This window comes from Staurois parvus, unplaced genomic scaffold, assembly GCF_062004578.1.
Source record: "Staurois parvus isolate SC_StPar_1 unplaced genomic scaffold, SC_StPar_1.0 ptg000206l, whole genome shotgun sequence".
Taxonomy (NCBI): Eukaryota; Metazoa; Chordata; class Amphibia; order Anura; family Ranidae; genus Staurois; species Staurois parvus.
The window spans coordinates 1,185,231-1,208,351 of NW_028318002.1; the positions used below are offsets into that span (position 1 = coordinate 1,185,231).

At 42.2% G+C, this 23,121-nt stretch overlaps 1 protein-coding gene across 2 annotated transcripts in view; it reads left to right on the plus strand.

Annotated features, from left to right (window-relative positions):
• The first annotated feature begins 14,396 nt into the window (after positions 1-14,396).
• The window catches only part of SCIMP (SLP adaptor and CSK interacting membrane protein), a 36,230-nt gene continuing 27,505 nt past the window's right edge, over positions 14,397-23,121 (plus strand). The window contains exons 1-2 of one of the 2 annotated variants that reach the window (XM_089678531.1): positions 14,397-14,621; positions 18,417-18,545. In XM_089678531.1, coding sequence (XP_089534657.1) covers positions 18,434-18,545 — 112 coding nt within the window. In that variant the 5' untranslated portion in view covers positions 14,397-14,621; positions 18,417-18,433. Of the gene's footprint in view, positions 14,661-18,416; positions 18,546-23,121 lie in introns of both variants that reach the window. The other variant, XM_089678530.1, reaches the window with a different exon arrangement.

The following is a 23,121-nucleotide window of genomic DNA, read 5'->3' on the forward strand; positions in this document are numbered from 1 at the left end:
ACTATATTGTCAGTGGCAGTTAGTCAGTTCCCACAAAGTGTCAGTTAGTGTCAGATTGCCTGCTGTACTATCACTGTCCTGCTATAAGTTGCTGATCACTGCCATTAGTAGTGTAGAAAATAATAAATAACGATTTCCAGTATCTATATACCATAGTTTGTAGACACTGTAACTTTCATGTAAACCAATCAATCTACACAAATTGGGATTTTTTTTTTAACCTAAGACAAGCAGTAGAATACATTTTGGCCAAAATGTATGCATAAATTTGATTTCTTACATTTTGTTTATTGGATTTGTTTTATAATAGAAAGTAGAAAACAATGGGGGGGGGGGTTCAACATTTTGGGTCCTTGTTCATTTATATTGCAAAAAAACAAAAAACCTAGTTGTGATCAAATGCCACCGAAAGAAAGCTTTATTTGTATTATTACTTTTTTTTTTTTTTTAGGAAATGGGGAAAATATGTTCAAAACATATTTGGTTTGCTTTTCACTAACGAAAAAACAAGCATTCAAAACACATAAACTATAACAAAACTTTTATTTTCCTTTTTTTAATTACAAATCTTGGTAGAGAAGGTTAAGAGATGGGACAATGCTGTTGAAAGTTGGGAAGAAGTCCCATAGCTGGATTGGCTCTGTGTTTATGGCAAATGGAGATTGTGAGATAGGATTTGAATTTACAGGATATATTCCCTGTGCAGATTGAGCAGGAGAGGAACTACCGTAACAAGGAGGCCTCTGTGTATGGTGAACAGAGCTGTGTGAATGGAAAGAAGGTGTGCATAAGGTTGATTTGATATGGATGATGCCTCATACTGAAATTGATGGTATGGCCTCTGAGGGGGATCATATTGGCTAAAATTAGATAAGAGAATTCCTGACATTGCAGCTCTAATACCCCTGCATAATTAAATAAGCAAAGTTGGTTCTCCAACTGTCTTTCTACTGATGCTCTTTCGAGGACATGGTACATTGTTCTCAGGAAGCACGCAGTAGCATTATTGGGATCACAGAATGGATAATTTCTGTCTGATTGTCTGTCTCTAAGAGTGGACATCTTCTCAATGAAGGACATCATGGCTTTGTCCATCTCATTATTTTCAGCCCTTTTCCCATGACGAGAGTTTCTTGATGTGGTTGGCCTCTCTTGATGGACCTGTGGAGAATAATAATAATATTCAATATATATACCGTATAAGCACTGCAATGATGCGTTTGTGTACATCTGAATTTGCTGATTATTGAATAGTATATTTACGCGCATATGATGTCCTTAATGTATGGATCTTTGTGAAGGCCCAGGACGTGCTGACTCCCCACCAGACTTGGACAAAAAGCACATCAGCACCCTAACATCAGCCTCTGCAAAAAGTCAACTCTTCATGCCACCCCAGAGTTCCTACTGATAACTGGTACACAGGAGCTCCTTCACCTCTCGTCTCTGTGTCCTCAACAGGCTCCTGACCACTAAGGGGGGAAAAGAAAGACACACAAAAACAGGTAACCAGCATAGTTAACACACCCAACCAAGAAGAGTGCCCTAGCTCCACTTACATGGGGAAGACTGGTACCAGAAACTCCTGCTACAAATCCATTTTTGACTTTAAAATGTCTCTTGCATATGCTAGCCCCCTCTTCCCCCCCTTTCGAATTTTGAATGCAGATTATCTGCTTTTCAAGCATTTGTGGTGTTCCTCATAACTTCTGAATTTTACTTTCTCAGAGCCAACAGAAAGGCTATTTGTTCTACCTATGGCACTCTCTCCTTCAGAACTGGTGCCTACACAAATTTCTAATCTCTTTAATAGAAATGCTGGGAGAGTGCAGTATACAAGGCACAGACAGCCTTGTTTTAAGGATGGCTAAAGGTATCAAAAGGCACTATAAGTTGCATTCCCAATACGAAGTATTCAGAATGGGCATGAGGCTGGGTTTAGTATAGGTGCCTAGTGCACATTAACCCATTCATTGTTGTGGGAATACAAATCATCTTTACTATGTCAGAGTACTATTAACTATTCTGATGATTCTGCTGTGATTTATTAAAACATACAAAAAGGAAACTGAGATCTTGAAAAAGCTTGTAGCGCCACTCAAAGCCTAGGCTCAAAAGTCTGGTGATCAGAAGACAGGAGCAGGCGTCTAATTCACCAATCCAGAAGTGTCGGCTTGTCATGCAAAGGACAGCGCTTGGACCAAACCGGTGCTTGTGAGGTGTATGGCCTCAGCCAACGCTGCTCTGGCCATGTCCCTGCACATTTCACTCCGCCCATCAGGGCCTGGTCACAGAGGTCCAATCAAGCCCCCGATAGGTGGGGTAAAACACGTCAGTGGGCATGGCCCGAGCAGCGCTGGCTGAGGCCATACACCTCACGCGCACCGGCTCGGTCTGAGTAGCGTCCTTTGCAATACTAACAGGAAACATTACTCCTCGTCCAATAAAATATGGCGGGGAAATTTTGAAGCCTGCAAATGTATCTTGAATGTGAATTGATCACAAGTGAACATATTATACTCACAACCACATTATAGCCAGTTTTAAAAAGAACAAGAATCCCCTTTTAGTTTATCAGCAGTGCAGTAAAAAAACAGGCTCAATCTCCTGGGGAAACGCTTTATTTGGAGCTGACATGCAATTTAAACATTTATATAGTTGTTTAACTACATCAAAATGGATAGAAAGACTAGTCTCTCTATAAAATCAATGAAAAAACAAAATCACCATATTTTCTCTCATGTGCATAGTTCCCTATATCACCACAGCCATCTAGTGGTCATAAAGTGTTTTTTTCCTCAGCATTACAGCAACTACTGTAGATGGTGCTATTGATATATTAACATGACAAAATTCGCAATTTTCCCCTTTCCACTATGCAGATTTTTGTCCAATTGGTATAGCAAATGTTTACTATATAGACACCAAAGTGTTATTTTTTGTTATATGATTAAGAAACGCATATACTTTTAAGTATTCTACAATGTAATTATATTATCTCTTTTAGATCTTCCAACAGCATATTGCAAAGGCTCCCCTAATTAGATTTCAATTTAATGGAAAGCAAAGACTGAAGTACATGATCTATGCTGTTTAGTAACAGTGATATAATTCCATTCATGTATACTTGTCATTTTCATTGTAGTTTCCCAATTATCCATGGCTTTCTGAATAGGCAACACAGAGTTGCATGATGGCCCTCATAGGCACATTGACTTAGAGACTATAAGGGTTTTTCTTGGCTTTGGCCTGAAATGTCCACATCTACGTCTTTGCTTCTCTATGGGGAATGCTATGCTTAGCACTGTTTTCCAGGAGTCCACATAACACTGTTTTGTAGAATGACTAGTGGGACCACATCTGAATTACCTTAGAGAATCCCCCCCCCCCCCCCTCTTTGAAGCAAGTAGCTGAGCAACCAAAGATTTGGGTTGGTAAGACTCACAATGGTCTCTTTAAGGACAGTTAGGATGTGATCCTCTTTTGGAGCATTTTTGCCTTCTTAGGAGTACAAAACTGAATGTCAGCCTCCTGTCTCTTCACTAACTTCATTCACTAATGGAAATTCTTCATTCTTCACCCATGGAGTGAATTCTGTCACATATTAATATTTTGAGCAACTGAATTGTCCTCACAGAGTCCACTGCAGAAGGAAATATAGCAGTGTGACAGTGGCGTAACTAGAACTTTCAGGGCCCCAGTGCAAGAAACCTTGAAGGGCCCCCCAACCCTCCATCAGTGCCCGAGCGCTTTCCTCTGGTCCTGTGGCCCTCCCCACTGATCTTGGGGCCCTTTACTCCTGCTGCAGGGCCCTTTATTACGTTCCCGCAGCGGGACCCTTTCATATGTTCTGCAGTGGGCCCCCTTCTTACCGTCCTGGGGTCCCTCGTGGTGGCAGATAACAAGAGATATGTCACCAGCACACCAGTAAACTCCATATAAGGGTCCAGCACAGTGGCAGAACTACCATGGTTGCAAAGGTCACACTTGCAACTGGTCCCTGGTGTTATGCCGCCATGGGGGTCCCCAGCCTCCTCTTGCTGTCCTGTCCCTGCTATTGACAGCGCTGGTCTGCCATCTCTCTCTCCATGGCAGCGGTGGCAGTCTATTGAGACACTGTGCCAGTTACATTATGGGGCTGATGGGTGCATAAGGGGGAAGGCTGGCACTATTGGTTGTAGACAGCTGAGCCCCCAGCTACTCACCTAGCAGTGGTAACACTGCATAACTTTCTCTGTTGACATGCCGATCAGGATGTGATCAGGTGATGCTCCTAATCAGATCTAATAAACACAATATTTATTAGAATACCTCTTCCTCAGGCACAGCTGCACATCAAGGATAGGAGCATGGCGGGGCTGGGAAGACAGAGGAGGAACAGGGGCGGGAGAAGGAGCAGCTGTGTTCCTCTCTGCTCTCCCGTCCATGAGGGGAGGGAGGGGAATGCTCACTTGCAATGTCATAGACACTCAGCTCAGCTAGCCGACAGTCGCTACATTCACAGACTGATTATCCTGTCCTACGGATTTTTTCCCAGTCCAGGCTTGACTGTAACTGATTAATAAAAATGGAAACATCTTCACCTTCCTTCTAACAAGACATATGGTAGTCAGGAACCATCTGTTCATGATCATAGTTTGACTCAAAGTGATCAGACCGTACCTGAAAGTGGTGCATAGCACATATGCTTTTGCATGGCTTCTTCTGAACAGGTCCACTCCCTTAGACATCAGAGAGTGTGCTCTCTCCAGACTTCTGCTTGTTGCACAGGAACATTACCAGAAAACACTTTCAACTTCCTGTAATGTGCTGCCTGTAAACCCTGTGCTAATATTTCACTCAGTTTGGCTATAGATCCACTTAATTATTATTGTGAGAATAGCTAACTGATATGGGTTCTTCTTTTACATGAAGAGATAGGAAGGTACAGTATAAGTCTATCGCCATATCTAGGAATGGATTACACCCTTTGTGAGCAGGTTGAGGATGCTTAGTTCAGTTGCAGGGGCCCCTAAGGATGATCATGATGCAGAATCCACCTTTATTTTGGAGACCTGAAGACAAGATCAGTGGTGATAGAAAGATCCAACAACTGTTGTCCAACCAGCCTGGAATGCAGCTTTTCACTCAGAGGAACGGTGGTGTAGCACTAGAACGTATAGTCAGCATATCTACTCTGAGTTTTAGCCCCTCCCTAGTTGTTTATTATATAACTTGCATCTAACTAAAAGAAGTGGCCATCGGATGCCTAGCCTGGCTTTAGCCTATGCTGGTTGGATGGTATGAATTGGTTGCAGTTTAAGGAAACTTTCTTGTGTGGTGATAGTAAATGCCCCTATTGTTCCCAAATAATAAGAGGTAACACAGTGCATTCTACAAATAGTGACAGGAAATGCAACATTTCTTCATTTATAAACTGCAAAGCTAGGAATTGGGTTTATGTTATCATCTGTGGCATTTGCTCTGTACAGTATGTACACGACTCTACATCTGTGGGATCGCCTTCATGATCACATCTGTGGCACTATGAAGAAAAATTCAATTAATGTTGCCAAACATTTTATCGAGTATGATGAAGGCTATCTTGCAGCCATGCATATTTAAGGCATAGAGAGAGTTATGACTCCCGGAAGAAAGGGAGATGTATTCCAACTATGCTAACGTGAGGATATGTGGCTGGGACTTGCTTTCTCTTTCCACTTTCTTCTTTGTTTTTTTTTCAAAGTCAACCTCTCAGAGACAGGAAGTGTTAATACATAACTAGAAAAGCTACAATTTCTAGGGAAATTGTGTGAAGTGTTCTTGCCTCCACCAGTAGTCTACTACTGGAGTGGGCGGAGTAACTGGGTGGAGTGGCTTGAGTAACTGTTGTGTGGTTGGAGTGGCTGGAGTAACTGTGAAAAGGTTGGACTGGGCAGAGTAACTTTATGGAGTGGGCAGAGTAACTGTGTGGAGTGTTTAGAGTGAGTAAAGATAGTAAACATTACATTAACCAATTGATCAAATTTAAAAAGTGCACATGGCAAGCTTGATAGAGTGAGAAATGCATTTCAACTTTTAATTATTTATATAGCACATCAAACGGTTGTAGTTTAAAAATTATAAATCCTACACCGATATTGTGAGAATCACAAGACCCAGAGCTGCATTTTGATGCATAGTATGTCTCTGAAATATTAAAAATGAAGGCACAGTCGCAGTTTAGACATTGCCCTTCAAATTTGAGGTGGCTAGAGTGGAGTTTCAATGAATGTCAATGGGCAAACAAATGGTCATATTGTGAAAACTATCAGGACTATGGCTTAGCCGTGGACATTTTTAGTGGCAGTAGGGATAGCTGAACGTTTTGATATAAGATTTGTGTAGGTGGGCTTGAAAATGATGGAGTGATGGCAGTTTAGAAATCATGTCCTGATTTTTCAGCTCACACTCTAGCTTTTGTCAGCTCCCACTCTAGTTTTGAACATTCCGCCATTCATTCCTATGGGACCAATTTCAACACAAAAATGCCGATATTTTGTGAAGCATTCGGCGAAACGTTCCACAAAGTAATAGCACACCAATTGGGAACAATCCGCATGTTTCGGTATATTACTGTCTATGTAGTGTAAAAACTGTAGGAGGAGTTAGGGTGGTAAATTTGGCTATAATAATAAGAATATATATGTGAGATAACAGTAAGTGGTCTTGCTATGCAAGAACACTTAACTAGAAAAGCTACAATTTCTGGGGAAATTGTGTGAAGTGTTCTTGCTTCCACCAGTAGTCTAGGGCTTGAAAATGAGGGAGTGATGGCAGTTTAGAAATCATGTCCTGATTTTTCAGCTCACACTCTAGCTTTTGTTACTCTGCTGCCTGCTCACACACCTGGGTTCCTATGGCAACTCACTCTACAGCAAGGGCAGAGAAGAGCGGTTAAAAACAAAGTGCTCCAACTTGCTCACTTCACTGGTGGTTGCCATCTTCAAACGGTTGTAGTTTAAAAATTATAAATCCTACAGTGAAGAGCTTTATATTGTGAGAATCACAAGACACAGACCTACATTTTGATGCATAGTATGTCTCTGAAATATTAAAAATGAAGGCACAGTCGCAGTTTAGAAATTGCCCTTCAAATTTGAGGTGGCTAGAGTAGAGTTTCAATGAATGTCAATGGGCGGCATGAGTTGCAAACAAAATGGTCATATTGTGAAAACTATCAGGACTATGGCTTAGTCGTGGACATTTTTAGTGGCAGTAGGGATAGCTGAACGGTTTGATATAAGATTTGTGTAGGTGGGCTTGAAAATGAGGGAGTGATGGCAGTTTAGAAATCATGTCCTGATTTTTCAGCTCACACTCTAGCTTTTGTCAGCTCCCACTCTAGTTTTGAACATTCCGCCATTCATTCCTATGGGACCAATTTCAACACAAAAATGCCGATATTTTGTGAAGCATTCGGCGAAATGTTCCACAAAGTAATAGCACACCAATTGGGAACAATCCGCATGTTTCGGTATATTACTGTCTATGTAGTGTAAAAACTGTGGGAGGAGTTAGGGTGGTAAATTTGGCTATAATAATAAGAATATATATGTGAGATAACAGTAAGTGGTCTTGCTATGCAAGAACCCTTAATTATACATAACACTGTGATATTAGCAGCTAACAGTAGAGGGCAGCAGATCCCTACAAAGGGAAGTTGTGATAAAAGTAAGATGGTAGCTCCCAATACAAGCTTATTTTATATCCTTTGGTGGACAGTGGGGTGTTAAATGTCCACTTACATTCCTATGCAATCGGCGGTCATTGGAAATTTAATGTCCCCTATTATAATAATGATTAGAGGGAGAAAAACTCCAATTTTGTATTGGTGATCAGTGGGAGAATATTCTCAGCATTATTCTCAGCGTGATGCCAATGTAAGACAAGACATTTTCCTCCCACCAATGTAGTGGGGGGATTTAATTACATTAGTGGTAAGAGAGAGTTGGTCAGTTTGAAAATAATTTCCAATTCCTCCAATGACCACCAATGTATGTTGGCTCTATTTTCCATTGACCACAAATGTAATAGGGGGCATTATATTTCCACTAACCATCAAGGAAATAGGGAGCATCTGTATCTGTTTTACATTTATGGCCTGGTGTGGCTGATTGTTTACAGAACTGCTACCAGGATAAAAAATGCATAACAATCCTTTGATTTCCTATAATAAGAAAATAAAGACAAACCAGTATCAGTTTCCCAGAGCTGACCACAGTACAATACTGTCTTAAAAGTACATTGCTGTATGCTTAGTTTCCACAGACAGGCAGTAGAGCTCTGTCCTTGGAGCCATTTTCTATTCCACTGTCCTTTAGCCCTGGCTGGTAGTGCTGTTTTAGGTGGGCTTGCTGTCTTTATTTAGTAGATTAAGTGCCTGGTCACAGCAGGTGCGACTTGCCATGCGATTTGCCATGCCATGCGTATTGCAAATCACATGATAAGGCACACCCTATTTTCCGCAATTAAAGCAGTCATATCGGTGCGATTCTGAGTTGTTCGGAGCAGCACCGATTTCTAAAGTAGCACATGCACTACTTCTGGTGCGACTTGCATAGACATCTTTGTCTTGCAAGTCACAGAGGTCTTGCAAGTCGCACCTCAAGTTGGAATAACATCTGACTTTGAAATCATGCAACTTCACTGGAAGCCGCACGATTTCAAAGTCAGATTGGTGTGACTGGTGTGTAAAGGCATATTGCAGCACAGACACATACGAGCATGTTTGTGACAACACTAGATGCTTTTTACTCCTTTAACAGGCTAGGCAGTCAACCAGATCATCAGACAGATAGGTAGTTACTATAACTTACAGTATATTAACCCCTTCGCATCTAAGGGTAAAACAAATCTTAAAGACTAAGCACAATTTGTCAACTTTTCCATGTGTTAGTAAAACTGTACATACTTTGTGCATCCAGGTGGATTATGCATCAGGACTAACTGGACTTTCATTTGCTGGTAAATTGTTATTTATTTTTTTTTACACACACACTTTTTTTTACTCTGTAAAAGGACAGAGGGAGTTACAATGTATTTCTCTCCTCCATTCAGAGAGAGAAAACAAGTTGGGTGGGCTTCAGAGTGACTGATAACTGTGAAAGCCAATCAGAGGCTATCACATCGATCAGGTGACCCAGAATCAGGAGTTCTGGGTCCAGATCGTTAGAACAGGACCCAGGGCTTTCAGTGAGAACCCAGTCTCTGGGCTGGGAGCCCGCTGTGCGGAATGGAAAAATGCATGTTGCCTGGCTGTGCAGGACTATAAGGGGACCCAAAACGTCAGCGACTCCTAAGGGGGGTAGTGCAACATGATGAAATTTTACTTAACAAAGAATAACCAATCACTTGCAAAGACATTAAAAAATATAGCATTATTGCTCACAGGTGACTGGATGATGGAAGTCAACAGAGCTTCACCGTATTCACCAAGTTCTTTATTTGGCTTTAGTAAATAAACCCTAAAAGTCCACACTAACCCTAGACACTGTAACACTTAATGAGCAAGAACTTTCATCAGATTCTTACTCATTCTGTTGTGGGAAGCTGAACCATTTCCTGCTGACTCACATATATTCCTGTGAAGCACACAGAAGTGCCATGTGCAATCAATGGCAAATCCTCTGAAAGTAAATCTATCTGCTAATAAACGTAACCATGGCACTTGGCAAAATCAGGCTTTGTACATGTGAGCAAAAGCAACAAAAGAACAGGCCAGGGGCCAGGGGCATTGTTGGGATTGTGAAAGACCTGGAGCATCCTTGGACACCCTGAGGAGCGTGGTGAAACTGTACTAACAAGGCAAGATGGCTAAACAAAACCTGAGCCTACTCACTGTATGCATGACACACATGTGCCACAGTCCTTGCATCCTCAAAATTTGCCTTATTTAGTATGTCAAAACCTCACAGACACATATATACTGTATAAACCTCAGCACAATCTTTTTTTGTCTTTTAAAATGATTCTCTCTTACTACATACGCTTTTCATCACACAGAAAATAAACAGAGATGATACTTTGCTACATAGTTACATAGTTTATAATGTTGAAAAAAAAGACACAGATCCAGCCAGTTCAACCTATGTGTGTGATTTATATTCTCTAACAATTCCCATAACCCTGTACATTCTTCTTACTGAGGAAGACATCTAAAAGTTTTTCAAATTGTTGACACTCTCAGCTAGGACCACTTCCTTGAGGGGTGGTTGCATTTTTTACTCTCTTACAGTAAATAACCCTTTCTGCAAACTAAGAAATCTTTGTTCTAACCTCAAAATGTGGCTTCTTATCCTCTTCAGGGGCCGTAGAGTAAGCAGTTTGTTACAGGTATGGAAGTATACCTGCTCAAAAAATTAAAGGAACACATTTTAATCAGAGTATAGCATCAATTCAATTAAACTCCTGGGATATTGATCTGGTCAGTTAAGTAGCAGAGGGTTGTTAATCAGTTTCAGCTGCTTTGGTGTTAATGAAATTAACAGGTGCACTAGATGGGCAACAAAGAGACGATCCCCACAATAGGAATGATTTTACAGGTGGAGGCCACTGACATTTTTTTCCCTACATAGCGCACCCCTCAACCCTGCACTCCGTACACAGGGCAGCCCTCAATCTTGCACTCCATACACAGTGTAACCCTGAACTCCGAACACAGCACACCCCTCAACCCTGCACTTCATACATAGAGCACCCCTCAACCCTACACTCCATACACAGCGCACTCCTCAACCCTGCACTCCATACACAGCGCACCCCTCAACCCTGCACTCCGTACATAGCGCACCCCTCAACCCTGCACTTCATACATAGCACACCCCTCAACCCTGCACTGCATACATAGCACACCCCTCAATCCTGCACTGCATACACACCGCAACACTGAACTCCATACACAACGCAACCCTGAACTCTGTATACAGCGCACCCCTCAACCCTGCACTTCGTACAAAGTGCACCCCTCAACCCTGCAGTCTGTACGTAGTGCCCCTTCAACCCTGCACTCTTTATGTACCCTGGCAGCCCATCCTTGGAGATGCTGCCCACATTGGGCTCTGTTCCTATCTGCACTCAGTCAACGTTGATAGTTGTGTGTTCTCTACTATGCTCATTGCTAATAACAAGTTCTAGAATTGTCTATCTATTGGTGGGTCTAGTCCCCTCCACCATCTGTGGTGTGCGGAAGGAAGGAGATTGTGTGCTGTAATCTCTAGCAACCAATCAGTGAGTGGTAATGATGTTAAGTAACTTCTAAGAACCAAGGGGTGAGTGGTAAGGATGCGCAGTACCCTCGAGCAATTAATCAGTGAGCAGTAATGATTTGCAGTAACCTCTAACAACCAATCAGCAAGCAGAAATAATGTGTTGTAAGCTCTAGCAACTGATCAGTGAGCCGTAATGCGTGCTGTAACCTCAAGGAACCAGTCAGTGAGCAATAATGATATGCTGTAACCAGTGGTGTATTTAGACTTTGTGCTGCCCTAGGCAACACAAAAATTTTGTGCCCCCCCCCCCAATGAGAGAGCGAGAGAGTCAATAACTGTGTGTATGTGCGTGTGTATGTATATATATATATATATATGATTCTCTCTCTCTTTCTCCCTCTCTTCCCTCTCTCTCGCCCCCTCTTTCCTCTCCCCCCCTCTCTCTTCCTTCTCCCTCTCCTCTCTCTCTCTCCCCTCACTCTCGCCCCCCTCTCTCTCCCCCCTACCTCTCTTCGCCCTCTCTTTTCCCCCTCTCTCTCTCCTCCTCTCTCTTCCCCCCCTTCCCCCCCCTCTCTCTCTTCATTCCCTCTCTCTTCCCTCTCCCTTCCCTCTCTTTTCCCCTTCTCCTCTCTCTTCCCTCTCTCTCTCATTCCTCTCTCTCTTCACTCTCTCACCCCCCTCTCTCTTCCCTCCCCCTGTATCTTCTCTCTCTCTCTTTGTTCCCTCTCTCTTCCCACTCTCCCTCTCTTCCCCCTCTCTCTCTTCCCTCTCTTTCTCTCTTCATTCCCTCTCTCTTCCCCCTCTCTCTCTTCCATCTCTTTCTCTCTTCATTCCCTCTCTCTTCCCCCACTCCTCTCTCTCTCTTCTCTCTCTCTCTCTTCCCCCTCTCCCCTCTTCTCTCTTTCTCTCATCCCTCTCTTTCTTCATTCTCCCCCTCTCTCTTCCTTCCCCTCTGTCTCTTCCCTCCCTCTCTCTTCCCCCTCTCTCTCTTCCCCCTCTTTCTTCCCTCTCTTTCTCTCTTCATTCCCTCTCTCTTCCCCCTCTCTCTCTTCCCTCTATTTCTCTCTTCATTCCCTCTCTTCCCTCTCTCTTCCCCCTCTCTTCTCTCTCTCTCTTCCCTCTCTCCCCTCTTCTCTCCCCCCCTCTCTCTCTCCTCTCTTTTCCACCCCCCCTCTCCTCTCTTTTCCTCTCTTTTCCACCCCCCTCTCTCTCTCCCTCACTCCCCCTCTCTTCCCTATCTCTCTCTATTCTCTCTCTCTCTTTCCTCTCTCTCCTCTCTATCTCCCCTCTCTCCCCTCTCTCTCTTCTATCTCTCCTCCTCGCTCTCTTCTCCCCCTCTCTCTCTTCTCACCCCCTCTCTCTCACCCCCCTCTCTCTCTTCATTCCCTATCTCTTCCCTCTCTCTCTTCCCTCTCTCTTCCCCTTCCCCCCCTCTCTCTTCCCCTCTCTCTCCCCTCTCTCTCATCCCTCTCTCTTCCCTCTCCCCCTCTCTCTCATCCTTCTCTCTCTCTGTTCCCTCTCTTCCCTCTCTTTCTCTCTTTGTTCCCTATCTCTTCCCCCCCCTCTCTCTCTCTCTCTCTCTCTCTCTCTTCCCCCTCTCCTCTCTCTCTCTCTTCCCCCTCTCCTCTCTCTCTCTTCCCCCCCTCCCTCTTCTCTCTCTCTTCCCTTGCTCCCCTCTCTCTTCTCTCTCCCTTCCCCTCCCTCTCTCTTTTCCCTCTCTCTTCTCTTTCTCTCTTCCCTCACTCTCTTCTCTCTCCCCTCTCTCCCCCCTCTCTCTCTCTTCCTTCTCTCCCCCCCTCTCTCTTCCCCCCTCTCCCCTATCTCCCCCTCCCCCCCTCGCTTCTCTCTCTCCTTTCTCTCCCCCTCTCTCTTCTCTCTCTCCCTTCTCTCTCTTCTCCCTCTCCCCCCTCTCTCTTCCCCCCTCTCTCCTCTCTCCCTCTCTCTCTCTTCCCTCTCTCCCCTCCCCTCTCTCTCTTCTCTCTCTCTTCCTCCTCCCCCTCTCTTCCCTCTCTCTCTCTGCTGATCTCCGTGCAGCAGGAAGTGGGGGAGGTGTGTGCAGTCCCATATGATCTGTCAGTGTAGGGAGGGAGGCAGAGAGATCCCACAGAACACAGCACAGCACAGCTCACCTCCTCCGGGTCCTCTCCTCTCCCTGCTCCAGGCTGTTCCCATGGTCCTGGCTCATCAGCTGCTGGAGGGAGAGGTACAGAAGCATCACTCTGCAACTGCCCTCCCCCGCATCGATCCTCCTGCTGTCCGGGCCACTGCAAGAGTACCGAAGGTACCCCTCTGATGGCATCCCTGTATGGCTCTGTCTGCCGCTTCTCAAAAGGTCCCTTCTTCCGGGGGAGTGGTGCCACCCCCCCTAAAAATTGCCACCCTAGGCAAATGCCTTGTTTGCCTTGCGGTTGATACGCCCCTGGCTGTAACCTCTGGCAACCAATCGCTGCCTGATCTGCTGCAGTAAACTGATTTTGAGTCTAGCTGCTATTTATTGTATTTCTCAGAGTGGGGGGCTCGGGGGGGTGGCAGCTATGAGGGCCCAAAAAAAATGTACATGGCAAAAAAATGTGCCATGTACAGAATGTAGGGGTCAGTAGTGTATAAAGCACAGAATGCAGGAGTCAATAGTATATAACACACAGGCCATCATACAAAGTGCAGTGGTTAGAAGTATGTAATGTATAGCTCCGTGTACAGAGTGTTGTGGTCAGGGTATGTACAGTAGTATGAGAGGGCAGCATCCATAAGTATGTAACATAGAGCATAGCATATGAATTGTACAGTCCTGTTTACTGAGTGCAGAGTTCAAGTCTACTCCCACTGCACCTATTCAGCCAACCCAAATGGAAGAATGCCTCCCTGCCTCCTACCAAGAAAAATTCCCCCCTCCCCTGGCAAAAATCTTAACCAAGAGTACAAATTCCCCAAACAAAAATCCCCACCATTACAAGCATCTCATCCTTCTACCCTAACCCCATTCTTCCCCTTGAGGGGACTGAAGTTCCTCTTTAAGGTGAATAGTAAATTATACTGTGATCACAATGGGATTATTTTTCAATGATTATAGAGGTGAAAGCAATATGTCAGTGAATCTCTAAAAACAATGTTATGACATATGGGTGTTCTTGTTTTCTGGAAGCTGCGGTCAGATCAGTGTCACTGGGCTCTAAATCTTCACATAAAGCATCAATATTGAATGCAATCATGAATTCATGGAATGTTTGTTAAAGTCATTTACACGTAAATAGCACCAACGAGGAAGTCAGAATGACTGTTTCAAAATATAGTACCGCTTGCATGTTACTCAATTCAATTGCTTTATACTGCTGCGATGAGAAGTAGCTTAAAAAGACTGGAGTGGACACATAAATAGGATTGCCTGAAAAGACTGTAAGTTGTTATAATTGTTGCTATTGGCTACATAAAAAGGTATGTTTATATAGTTATTAGTATCAATGTTTGGCTTAATGTATTCTCTAGATACTTATTTGTCATAAGATTAAGAAACACTGTTTTGTGTGCTAAACACAATCTGTAGTCCTCATGATGAGTATATGAGTTTGCTGTATCTTGTAATTTCCTATGTTAAGGGGACATCTTTGCAATGCATTGGGATTTATATAGGCTCAAAGAAAGTTAAATATGCTTGTACACAGTTTATGCTGTATACAGCGACAGGCCATAAGACAATACAATTCACTGCCTAGAAGCAAGCAGTCATTGCCACATCTTATTGCATAGTAACTTTAGAGACTGATCCTGCCTTGCACTCTTACATATAATGATATGACAGTACTGCTATTTACATTGCAGTATCAATATACTGATTAACAGCCATGGCACCACAAAACTGCAAACAAAAAAGCTATTTACTTATGTATTTATTTATTCTTTACACCTGGGGGTCATGCTTATATTTTTTTCACACTTTTTCCCATGTTTCTCACACTACAGCATAGGGCAGCCCATTCACCTTACAGTCAGCTGCTATATGCTTTGATAAAACCCAATGTGATTTAAACTAATATAGCTCAGTGATTCAATGCTTACAATTTCCTGAATCCCTAAATACCATTAAGAAAATGTGACAGAAAACAACAAAAAAAACCCCACAAAAAGTAAACACACGTTCTCCATCCAGCATCCAGGCTCTAAAGGAGGTCGTTCTTGAAGAATGGAAAAAGATAGATGTTGCAATATGACGAAAACATGTTAATTCCATGCCTTGAAGACTTGGTGCTGTCCTTACAAATCATGGAGGTCATACAAAATACTAGATGTAGTTTTTGTTGTGGGGTGTATTCATTTTTGCATCAACTAACTTGAGTAAAACTGAAGATTTTGCAATGTAAGATATTATTAACCTTACTTTCGCGTAATGAGCTAAACAAATGTTCTATAAAACTCATTTTGGAATTGTTCTTGTGTTCATTGAGATATTGATTAAAATCTTATTTTTTAAAAGGGGTGTACTCATTTATGCTGAGCACTGTATATATATATATATATATATATATATATATATATACAGTATATCTATCTATAATTGAGTCAAAAGGGGTACTTTGTAAATTGTTATATTTTTAGTGGAGGAAGATTAAAGCAGAGTTCCAATCTCCTAACCAACATTGCAGAGATTGTTGTAATTCCTCATACCCATGTACACATTGTAACTACTTACAAACTACTTATTTTTATTTTGTCCCCCTCGATTGCAGCCATGCAGGATTTGGGCTGCTGAAGCTTAATTTCCTGGATTTCATGTAGCTGGCTACCCAGCATGCACCTCCAGATCTCGCACCTGCGCAGTAATCATGAGGTGTGCTATGCGTGCAGGTGCATCAGATGAAGACTCCTGGGATTGATGACATAGATGTCCCAGGAGCTTTGCAGTACAAGTTTAGCTTGCCATCTGCATTAAAGTGATTTTATGCCTAATTTCTGTTCTTGATTTTAGATACACTTTAATTTATTATTTACTATGCCATTTTTCTAGACTGGGAACATTATTTTATATCTATGCTTTTAGGCTTAAAAACATTCTTAACCTATTCCAGATTATCTATTAGTGCCCAAAGCTAACCCCTTTATTGACATTAGTTCAGTGTTTATATTATTTATAACAGACTTTTATCACTATAATATATTATCATGCCACATTCCTACATTGTTCTTTTAATATACTGTTATAATGCTGCAAATGTCCTCTGTATGTTTTTTTTCTGTGTCTTCTGTTTGTGATACTGATTACCTAAGACATAATGTCTGATCATTATGACTACCTACTCCACTAGTGGTACCTGTGTTCCAATCTAATTTTGTGTAATATTATTGCTATGTTTATTTATGCAATATTTTATTTTACTTTATATGTCTTTTATGACTAAAAGCTGTTTCCTACTTCTGTATTAAGCTTCTGTATTAAGCTAAAACTGGCCATATGCTGCTGAACAAGAGAAATCACTCAATTCTCAGCATGGCTGGACTAATCTTTCCTACAGCTATTGTATGCACACCCATCACTATCAGAATACCAGAACGGTGGCAGCATCTGATTAAATGCAGTCCCTATTTGGCTGAAAATTACCCACCCCACCCTTCTGATTGTCAGATTGAAGGAAGTCAGGTGGGAGGATGCTGACATGGCCACCCAGAGCATAAATTTTGGCTGGTTCTTGATTAAATTCCCTCTGCGTATGGCCAAATTAATAAGCATCTCCTTGCTCTTCACTTGAATAATTTATTACCCATTTTACACTCAATTTATCAAATAATGTTATGGTTTATTTACACAGAATATAAGTACTGCCTTCATGAAATTTACCTGTAGACAAAAACAACTGAGTATTGTCCACGTTACATTCTTCATTTGCACTAACATAAAAATTTTCTGGACAAGCATAGCAATGCTTGCACCCTAAAAGAAACAGGTGCATCCAAAAGCTTGTCCTGAAAATGTGAATGTTAGGTCAAATAAAAAAAGTATAGACAGTATTCAGTTGTTTTTATTGCAATTGTGCCAATATGGCTACAGTCATCTCACGCAGTCTACCTTTAGGAAAGTCACATTTTTCACAACCAGTACTGCTTCACATAAACCTAGAGGAGTTTTCCCTTAGATCAAAGTTCCTATGATCTTGTTATTATAGTAACTGTAAATCAAGCAGCAATGGACCTGCCATTATAACTGGGTCTGTCTAAAACCACAAAGTTTTAATTGCTAATTCATATACTCCAACAAGTCTCACAAGGGAATGTATGTGGATGCCTGTATAACTTATATTGCCCACATTTCTAAGACTTATAGGAAGGCTTTCTGTGTACTTCACTTGTAGAGTTTCAGGAAGTATTTAACAGCACACTGGATAAGTAGTTAGCACTTCTACCTGGCAGCACTAGGGTGGTCAGTTTTAAACCCAACCATGGCACCACCTGCCTGGAGTTTGCATGTTCTCCCTGTGTCTACATGGGTTTCCTCCCACACTCCAAAGACATGCTGGTAGGTTAATTAGATCCTGTTTAAATTGGCCCTAGTACGTGTATGTATGAATGTGAGTTAGGGACCTAAGATTGTGCACCCGTTGAGGATTAGGGACTGATGTGAATGCACACTCTATGTAAAGCGCTGTGCAAGTTGATGGCTCTATATAAGTACCTGCAATAATAATAATTAAAAAGTGAACTCCAGGAATTCAGCTACTATGAGTGAAGTCCATACCAGTCTCCTTTCCAAGGTGCTCCTAGCTGTGGTTGCACACCTGACTCATTGTGTACAATGCAGGGTTGTTAGCCCTTTACTGTATGCGATGATGCAGAGGGTCTGCTGACTGCCAGAAGCTAGCATTTTCAGACCAGATCAGAAGTTGTAGCTTCCATAATTTAAACTATAACAGATTTCTCTTATCCAGTTGCAGAGCTTGAACTTACTAGATAGGTACAAAAAAACTTAATTACATACCTTAACCTAGTATGTTATGTGTATACTAGTATGCAGCTGTGTTTTTGGAATCCGTCTGTCAAAATGTCCCGGTCTATGTGTCTCAGGATCTCAGGCAGCAGCTTCTCTATGAGCAACGTTTGTACATAATGGTATTATTGACTTGTAAAGAGCAAGTAGCAAGACAGGAAAATATGTCATATTTTGAGGTGTGTTTGATAATTGATTATTCTTATTGTCTTTTACAGTTGAAACGGTAATAGCGATGCCATGGTATAGGCAATATTTTTGGCTTCTGTTGTTTGGTGGCATTATCCTTTTAACAGCAATCATCTCCTTTGCTATGATTTGTGTGTGCAGAAATCAGTTATCAAAAAGTAAGTACACACTGACTGTTGTGTTAAGACTATTTGATTTATTATTATTTCTCTGTGACCATCACTTGTTTATTATTGCTCTGTGTATTTAAGCTGTCTCCTCCTGTCTAAGCTGAACTGTTTCTCTCACTGTATTTGTGTATACCCCTCCCCCCTACCTCTCTCTGGTAGTCATTCCACAGTATCCTGTCTTCCTGAATGCATCTTTCCATGAGGGTTACAACATTAACGTTTTTCTACCTATGATTATCCTCCATTAAACGGAACAGTCGAATGGTTTTCCTCGTCTGACTTCCTCAACATGTGAGTTTTTAATTGAGTTAAACTGTCTGACCCGATGCAAGAGATAGAGTCAACACCACATTGTATAGCCATATACATCACTGGAGATAAAGTTTATGGACTTGCAGTTGAGTCAGTACAGTAGAAAAACAGAGTTACAGTGTATTTACAAGATTCCTGGGTGACAGTACTGATACAGACAAGATTTATTGCTCTCATTGCAAAGCAAGAATAGGGCAGGAGCATGTGTAAGCCTCCATAAACTAAGCCCAGGCACAACTTTCCTGCTTGCTTATCTCTATTCATTATCTGCTTGTGTCAACATGAGGGCTCTGTCTGTGAAGAGATGTCACACACAGCGGACCAAGAATCTGATCCAGCTGTGTTACCCAAACACTCAGTTAAACCAACTTGGAAAATGATGGAAAATTATGAAACTTTAATAACTGAACTAACAACTAGCTTTAAGTTATTATGGGAAAAGGTTGTTACTCAGTCTAATTCACTGTCTGTTGAACATGGAGTACGGCCACGAGAGGGCGCCATCCAACAGCTTTCTGCCTCATATGAGCTTTATCAGTTTACCAGCAACAAGTTCAATAATGTTTTACAGAGTAAGACCACAGAAGATTCATTAGAGGAATTAAACAACTGGCATGTTCTCAATTGAGAAACAGACAGTTTTATCCAGCAAACCAAATTAAAGGCAGAAACAAAGATAAAGCTACTACAAGACACTGCATCTCACAGAAGACATTCTAAAAAGTCCTCCAAATCCCATAGTTCAAGACGCTCTACACTCAGTGAGCGATTTATTAGTGTCCGCACTGAAGTGGAAGCCAGCAAGGTGCAGGCCGCATATGCAAAAAAGAGAGAAGAGTTAGAAACTCAGTCAGCCCGCCAAAGAGCAGAGTTGGAAACTCAGTCAGCATGCCAAAGAACAGGGGTGGAAACTCAGTCAGCACGCGAAAGAGCAGCAATAGAAATATTAGATGAACAGTGTAAACATGATACAGCTATGGCAAAACTAAGGGTCCTAGAACAAGCTATCAGTGCACACAGAGGTGCAAGTGAGAAAGACAGCATTAACCTAAACATAGTGGATATTGAAGATCCCCTCAAACGCACTACAGACTATGTTATAAGCCACTGCAGCGTACACTCTATCGTCTCCAGTGCTCCTGACAACATAGAGACTTCTTTGCAGCATCAAGTTAAAGAGGTTCCAGCAACTTCCAGCATGCAACATCACTCCAACACCTTTCCTGCCTATCAACCTAACCTTCCTTCACATGTCACAGAGCATCAGAGCAAGCTGCAAGCAAGTCATCAATCTCCTGTCATCAGTACAGCCTCAAATAAACGTACCATTGGAGCAACTGACTTCAAGCAAGAAACTTGCCTGAATGCATCTGCTGCACCATATTTCCCTGTGTATTATAACAGTGATGTCAAACATAGCGCAATCAGCACCGTTCGGCCAACATCTTGCATAAAGCCGGAGACCACTGAGACAGCAGAGTTTGTGAGGTACATACTTTGCAGAGATCTCACAAAAACTGGTCTTACAAGTTTTGATGACCAACCTGAAAACTACAGAAGTTGGAAATGTGCTTTCAGAATTACAATCAATAATCTTGGTATTACAGCTGCTGAAGAATTGGATCAGCTGATCGGATGGCTTGTCCCTCTATCAGCTGCATGTGTTAAGCCAATTAAGATCAGTTTTCATGGACAATCCTACAGCAGTCCTCACAGCTGCATTGGATTTAGAGCAAAGTTATGGCAGTCCAGAAGCTATAGAAAATGCTCTGTTCATGTGTCTGGAAACTTTCCCAAAGATATCTGGTAAGGACAACAAGGAATTCCAGAGACTGAGTGACCTCCTTGAGCTTCAGCTAGCCAAGGCAGACCCAAAACTACCTGGACTCAGTTACCTGGACACTGCTAGAGGGGTAAACCCGATCATCTCCAAGCTCCCGTATGGTTTGAAAGAAAAATGGTCCACACTAGGGTCATCATACAAAAAAACAGAACAATGTTTCCTTCCCTCCATTCTCTTTCTTCTGCAAATTCATCAGGAACATTGCAGAGAACAAGAACGACCCAAGTTTTTTCCTACGGTGAGTACAATCTCTTGTCATCCTTTCCTAAGAGTACCAATCTTCATTCCAACTATAGAAACCGTAGAGGCCCAGTATCCATGAAAAATAATGACATCCTCCCCACTCCCACCACAGTTGTGGCTGCAAATAAACCGAGTAGGAAGATTGAAAACCCTAACCGAGAGTGTCCCATTCACAAGAAGACACACCCCCTCAAAAATGCATCGGTTTTAGGAAAAGGCCTCTTGAAGAGCGTGAGGAGCTTTTAAAGACATTAAGTGTATGTTTCAAGTGTTATGCTTCTACCGAACATTTTGCTAAGGACTGTAATATTTCCATCAAGTGCATAGAGTGTGGCTCAGAAGAACATATGCAACCCTCCATCCACTTGAGCCAAGCTCTGCAGAACCTGTTAATTCTCCTCCCAGGTCAAGGCAATGCGGGGAGAATACAGATCAAGTGCCTGATTCCACCATACTTTCTTCATCCTGCACTGAAGTTTGTTGGGAAGACCTCTGTGATAAGTTGTGTGCTAAGACATGCCTGGTGAACATATGCCACAAAGATCAACCAGAATAGACTCTAAAGGTGTATACGATCTTACACCAGCTGTTGCCTTCCATCACCCTCACCTGAAGGTAATAGCAAGTGAGATACCACAGCTTGACAAAGATGCTCAGATCCTTCTTCTGTTAGGAAGAGACATTCTAAGTGTTCACAAGGTACACAGACAAGTCAGTGGAGCCCCATTTGTCCAACGCACAGATCTAGGTTGGGTCATCATAGGCAACATCTGTATAGGCAAAATGAAGAGACCTACCAACGTTTCATCATTAAAGACAAATATTCTGTCAAATGGCCAAAACACTTACTTTGAGCCATGCCCACATCACTACTGGGTGAAAGAGAAGATAGCCAGCTGCAAATGTTGACATAGTGTCTCAGGTAATACAAGTACTTTCTCTCCCCATGACGACGACCTCAGCCCTACAGTGTTTAATACAATCCATGAAGATGATATACTGGCTCCTTCAATGAAAAACAAAGAATTTATCAGAGTAATGGACAGTGAGTTCTTTCAAGACAACTCCAATAACTGGGTAGCACCCCTACCTTTTTGGTCTCCCAAAAGAGAGATTGCCCAACAACTTTCAGCAGGCCATCAGTAGATTGTCCTCCTTAAAGCACAACTTAAGCAGAAACCAGAGATGCAAAGGCACATTGTGGACTTTATGCAAAATATATTTGACAGAGATCATGAAGAGCCTGCAGCCCCACTAAAGGAGGGAGAAGAATGCTGATACCTTCCATCCTTTGGCATGTATCACCCACTCAAAACAGACCAAATCAGAGTTGTCTAAATTTCAGCGCTCAGCATGAAGGTGTTTCTCTTAACAACATGCTCCTTACTGGACACAACTTGAACAACAGTCTAATAGAAGTCCTGATCTGCTTCAGACAAGAGCCCATAGCAGTAATGGCCAACATTCAACAAATGGTTCACTGCTTCGTTGTCAAAAAGGCAACAGAGACTACCTCAGGTTTCTATGGCACAAAGACAATGACATCAACAAGGAAGTGATAGATTATTGAATGAAGGTACATATCTTTGGTCAAAGTCCTTCCCCTGCAGTGGCAAGTTATGGGCTAAGGAGAACAGCTCAGGCTGGAGAAAAGGAATATGGATCTGATGCCTTCCAATTTGTTGAAAGAAACTTCTATGTTGACAACACACTCAAATCCTTTCTATCTGCAATCAATCTTCTCACCAGAACAAAGGAAATGCTGTCTGTAGCAAACCTTAGACTTCACAAGATTATATCTAACAGCCTCTGAGGACTATGCCACTAGTCTATAAAACCTTGACTTAGGTACAGATGTGCCTCCCATACATCAAAGTTTGGGTTTGCTGTGGAAAATCAAACAAGTCACATTCACCTTCTAAGTATCAACTTGTGACAAACCCTTCACTAAGAGAGGATTCTTGTCGATGGTGAACAGCATCTATGATCTGCTGGTTTTCATTGCTCCAGTTATCATTCAAGGTAAGAGCCTGCTGAGACAGTTATCTACTGAGAACATAGACTGGAATACTCCTTTACCTAGTAAGAAACAACACAAGTGGGATAGGTGGAGATGTTCTTTGAGGTCAATAGAAAACCTTCAGATTTCACGTTGCTATGTTTCAA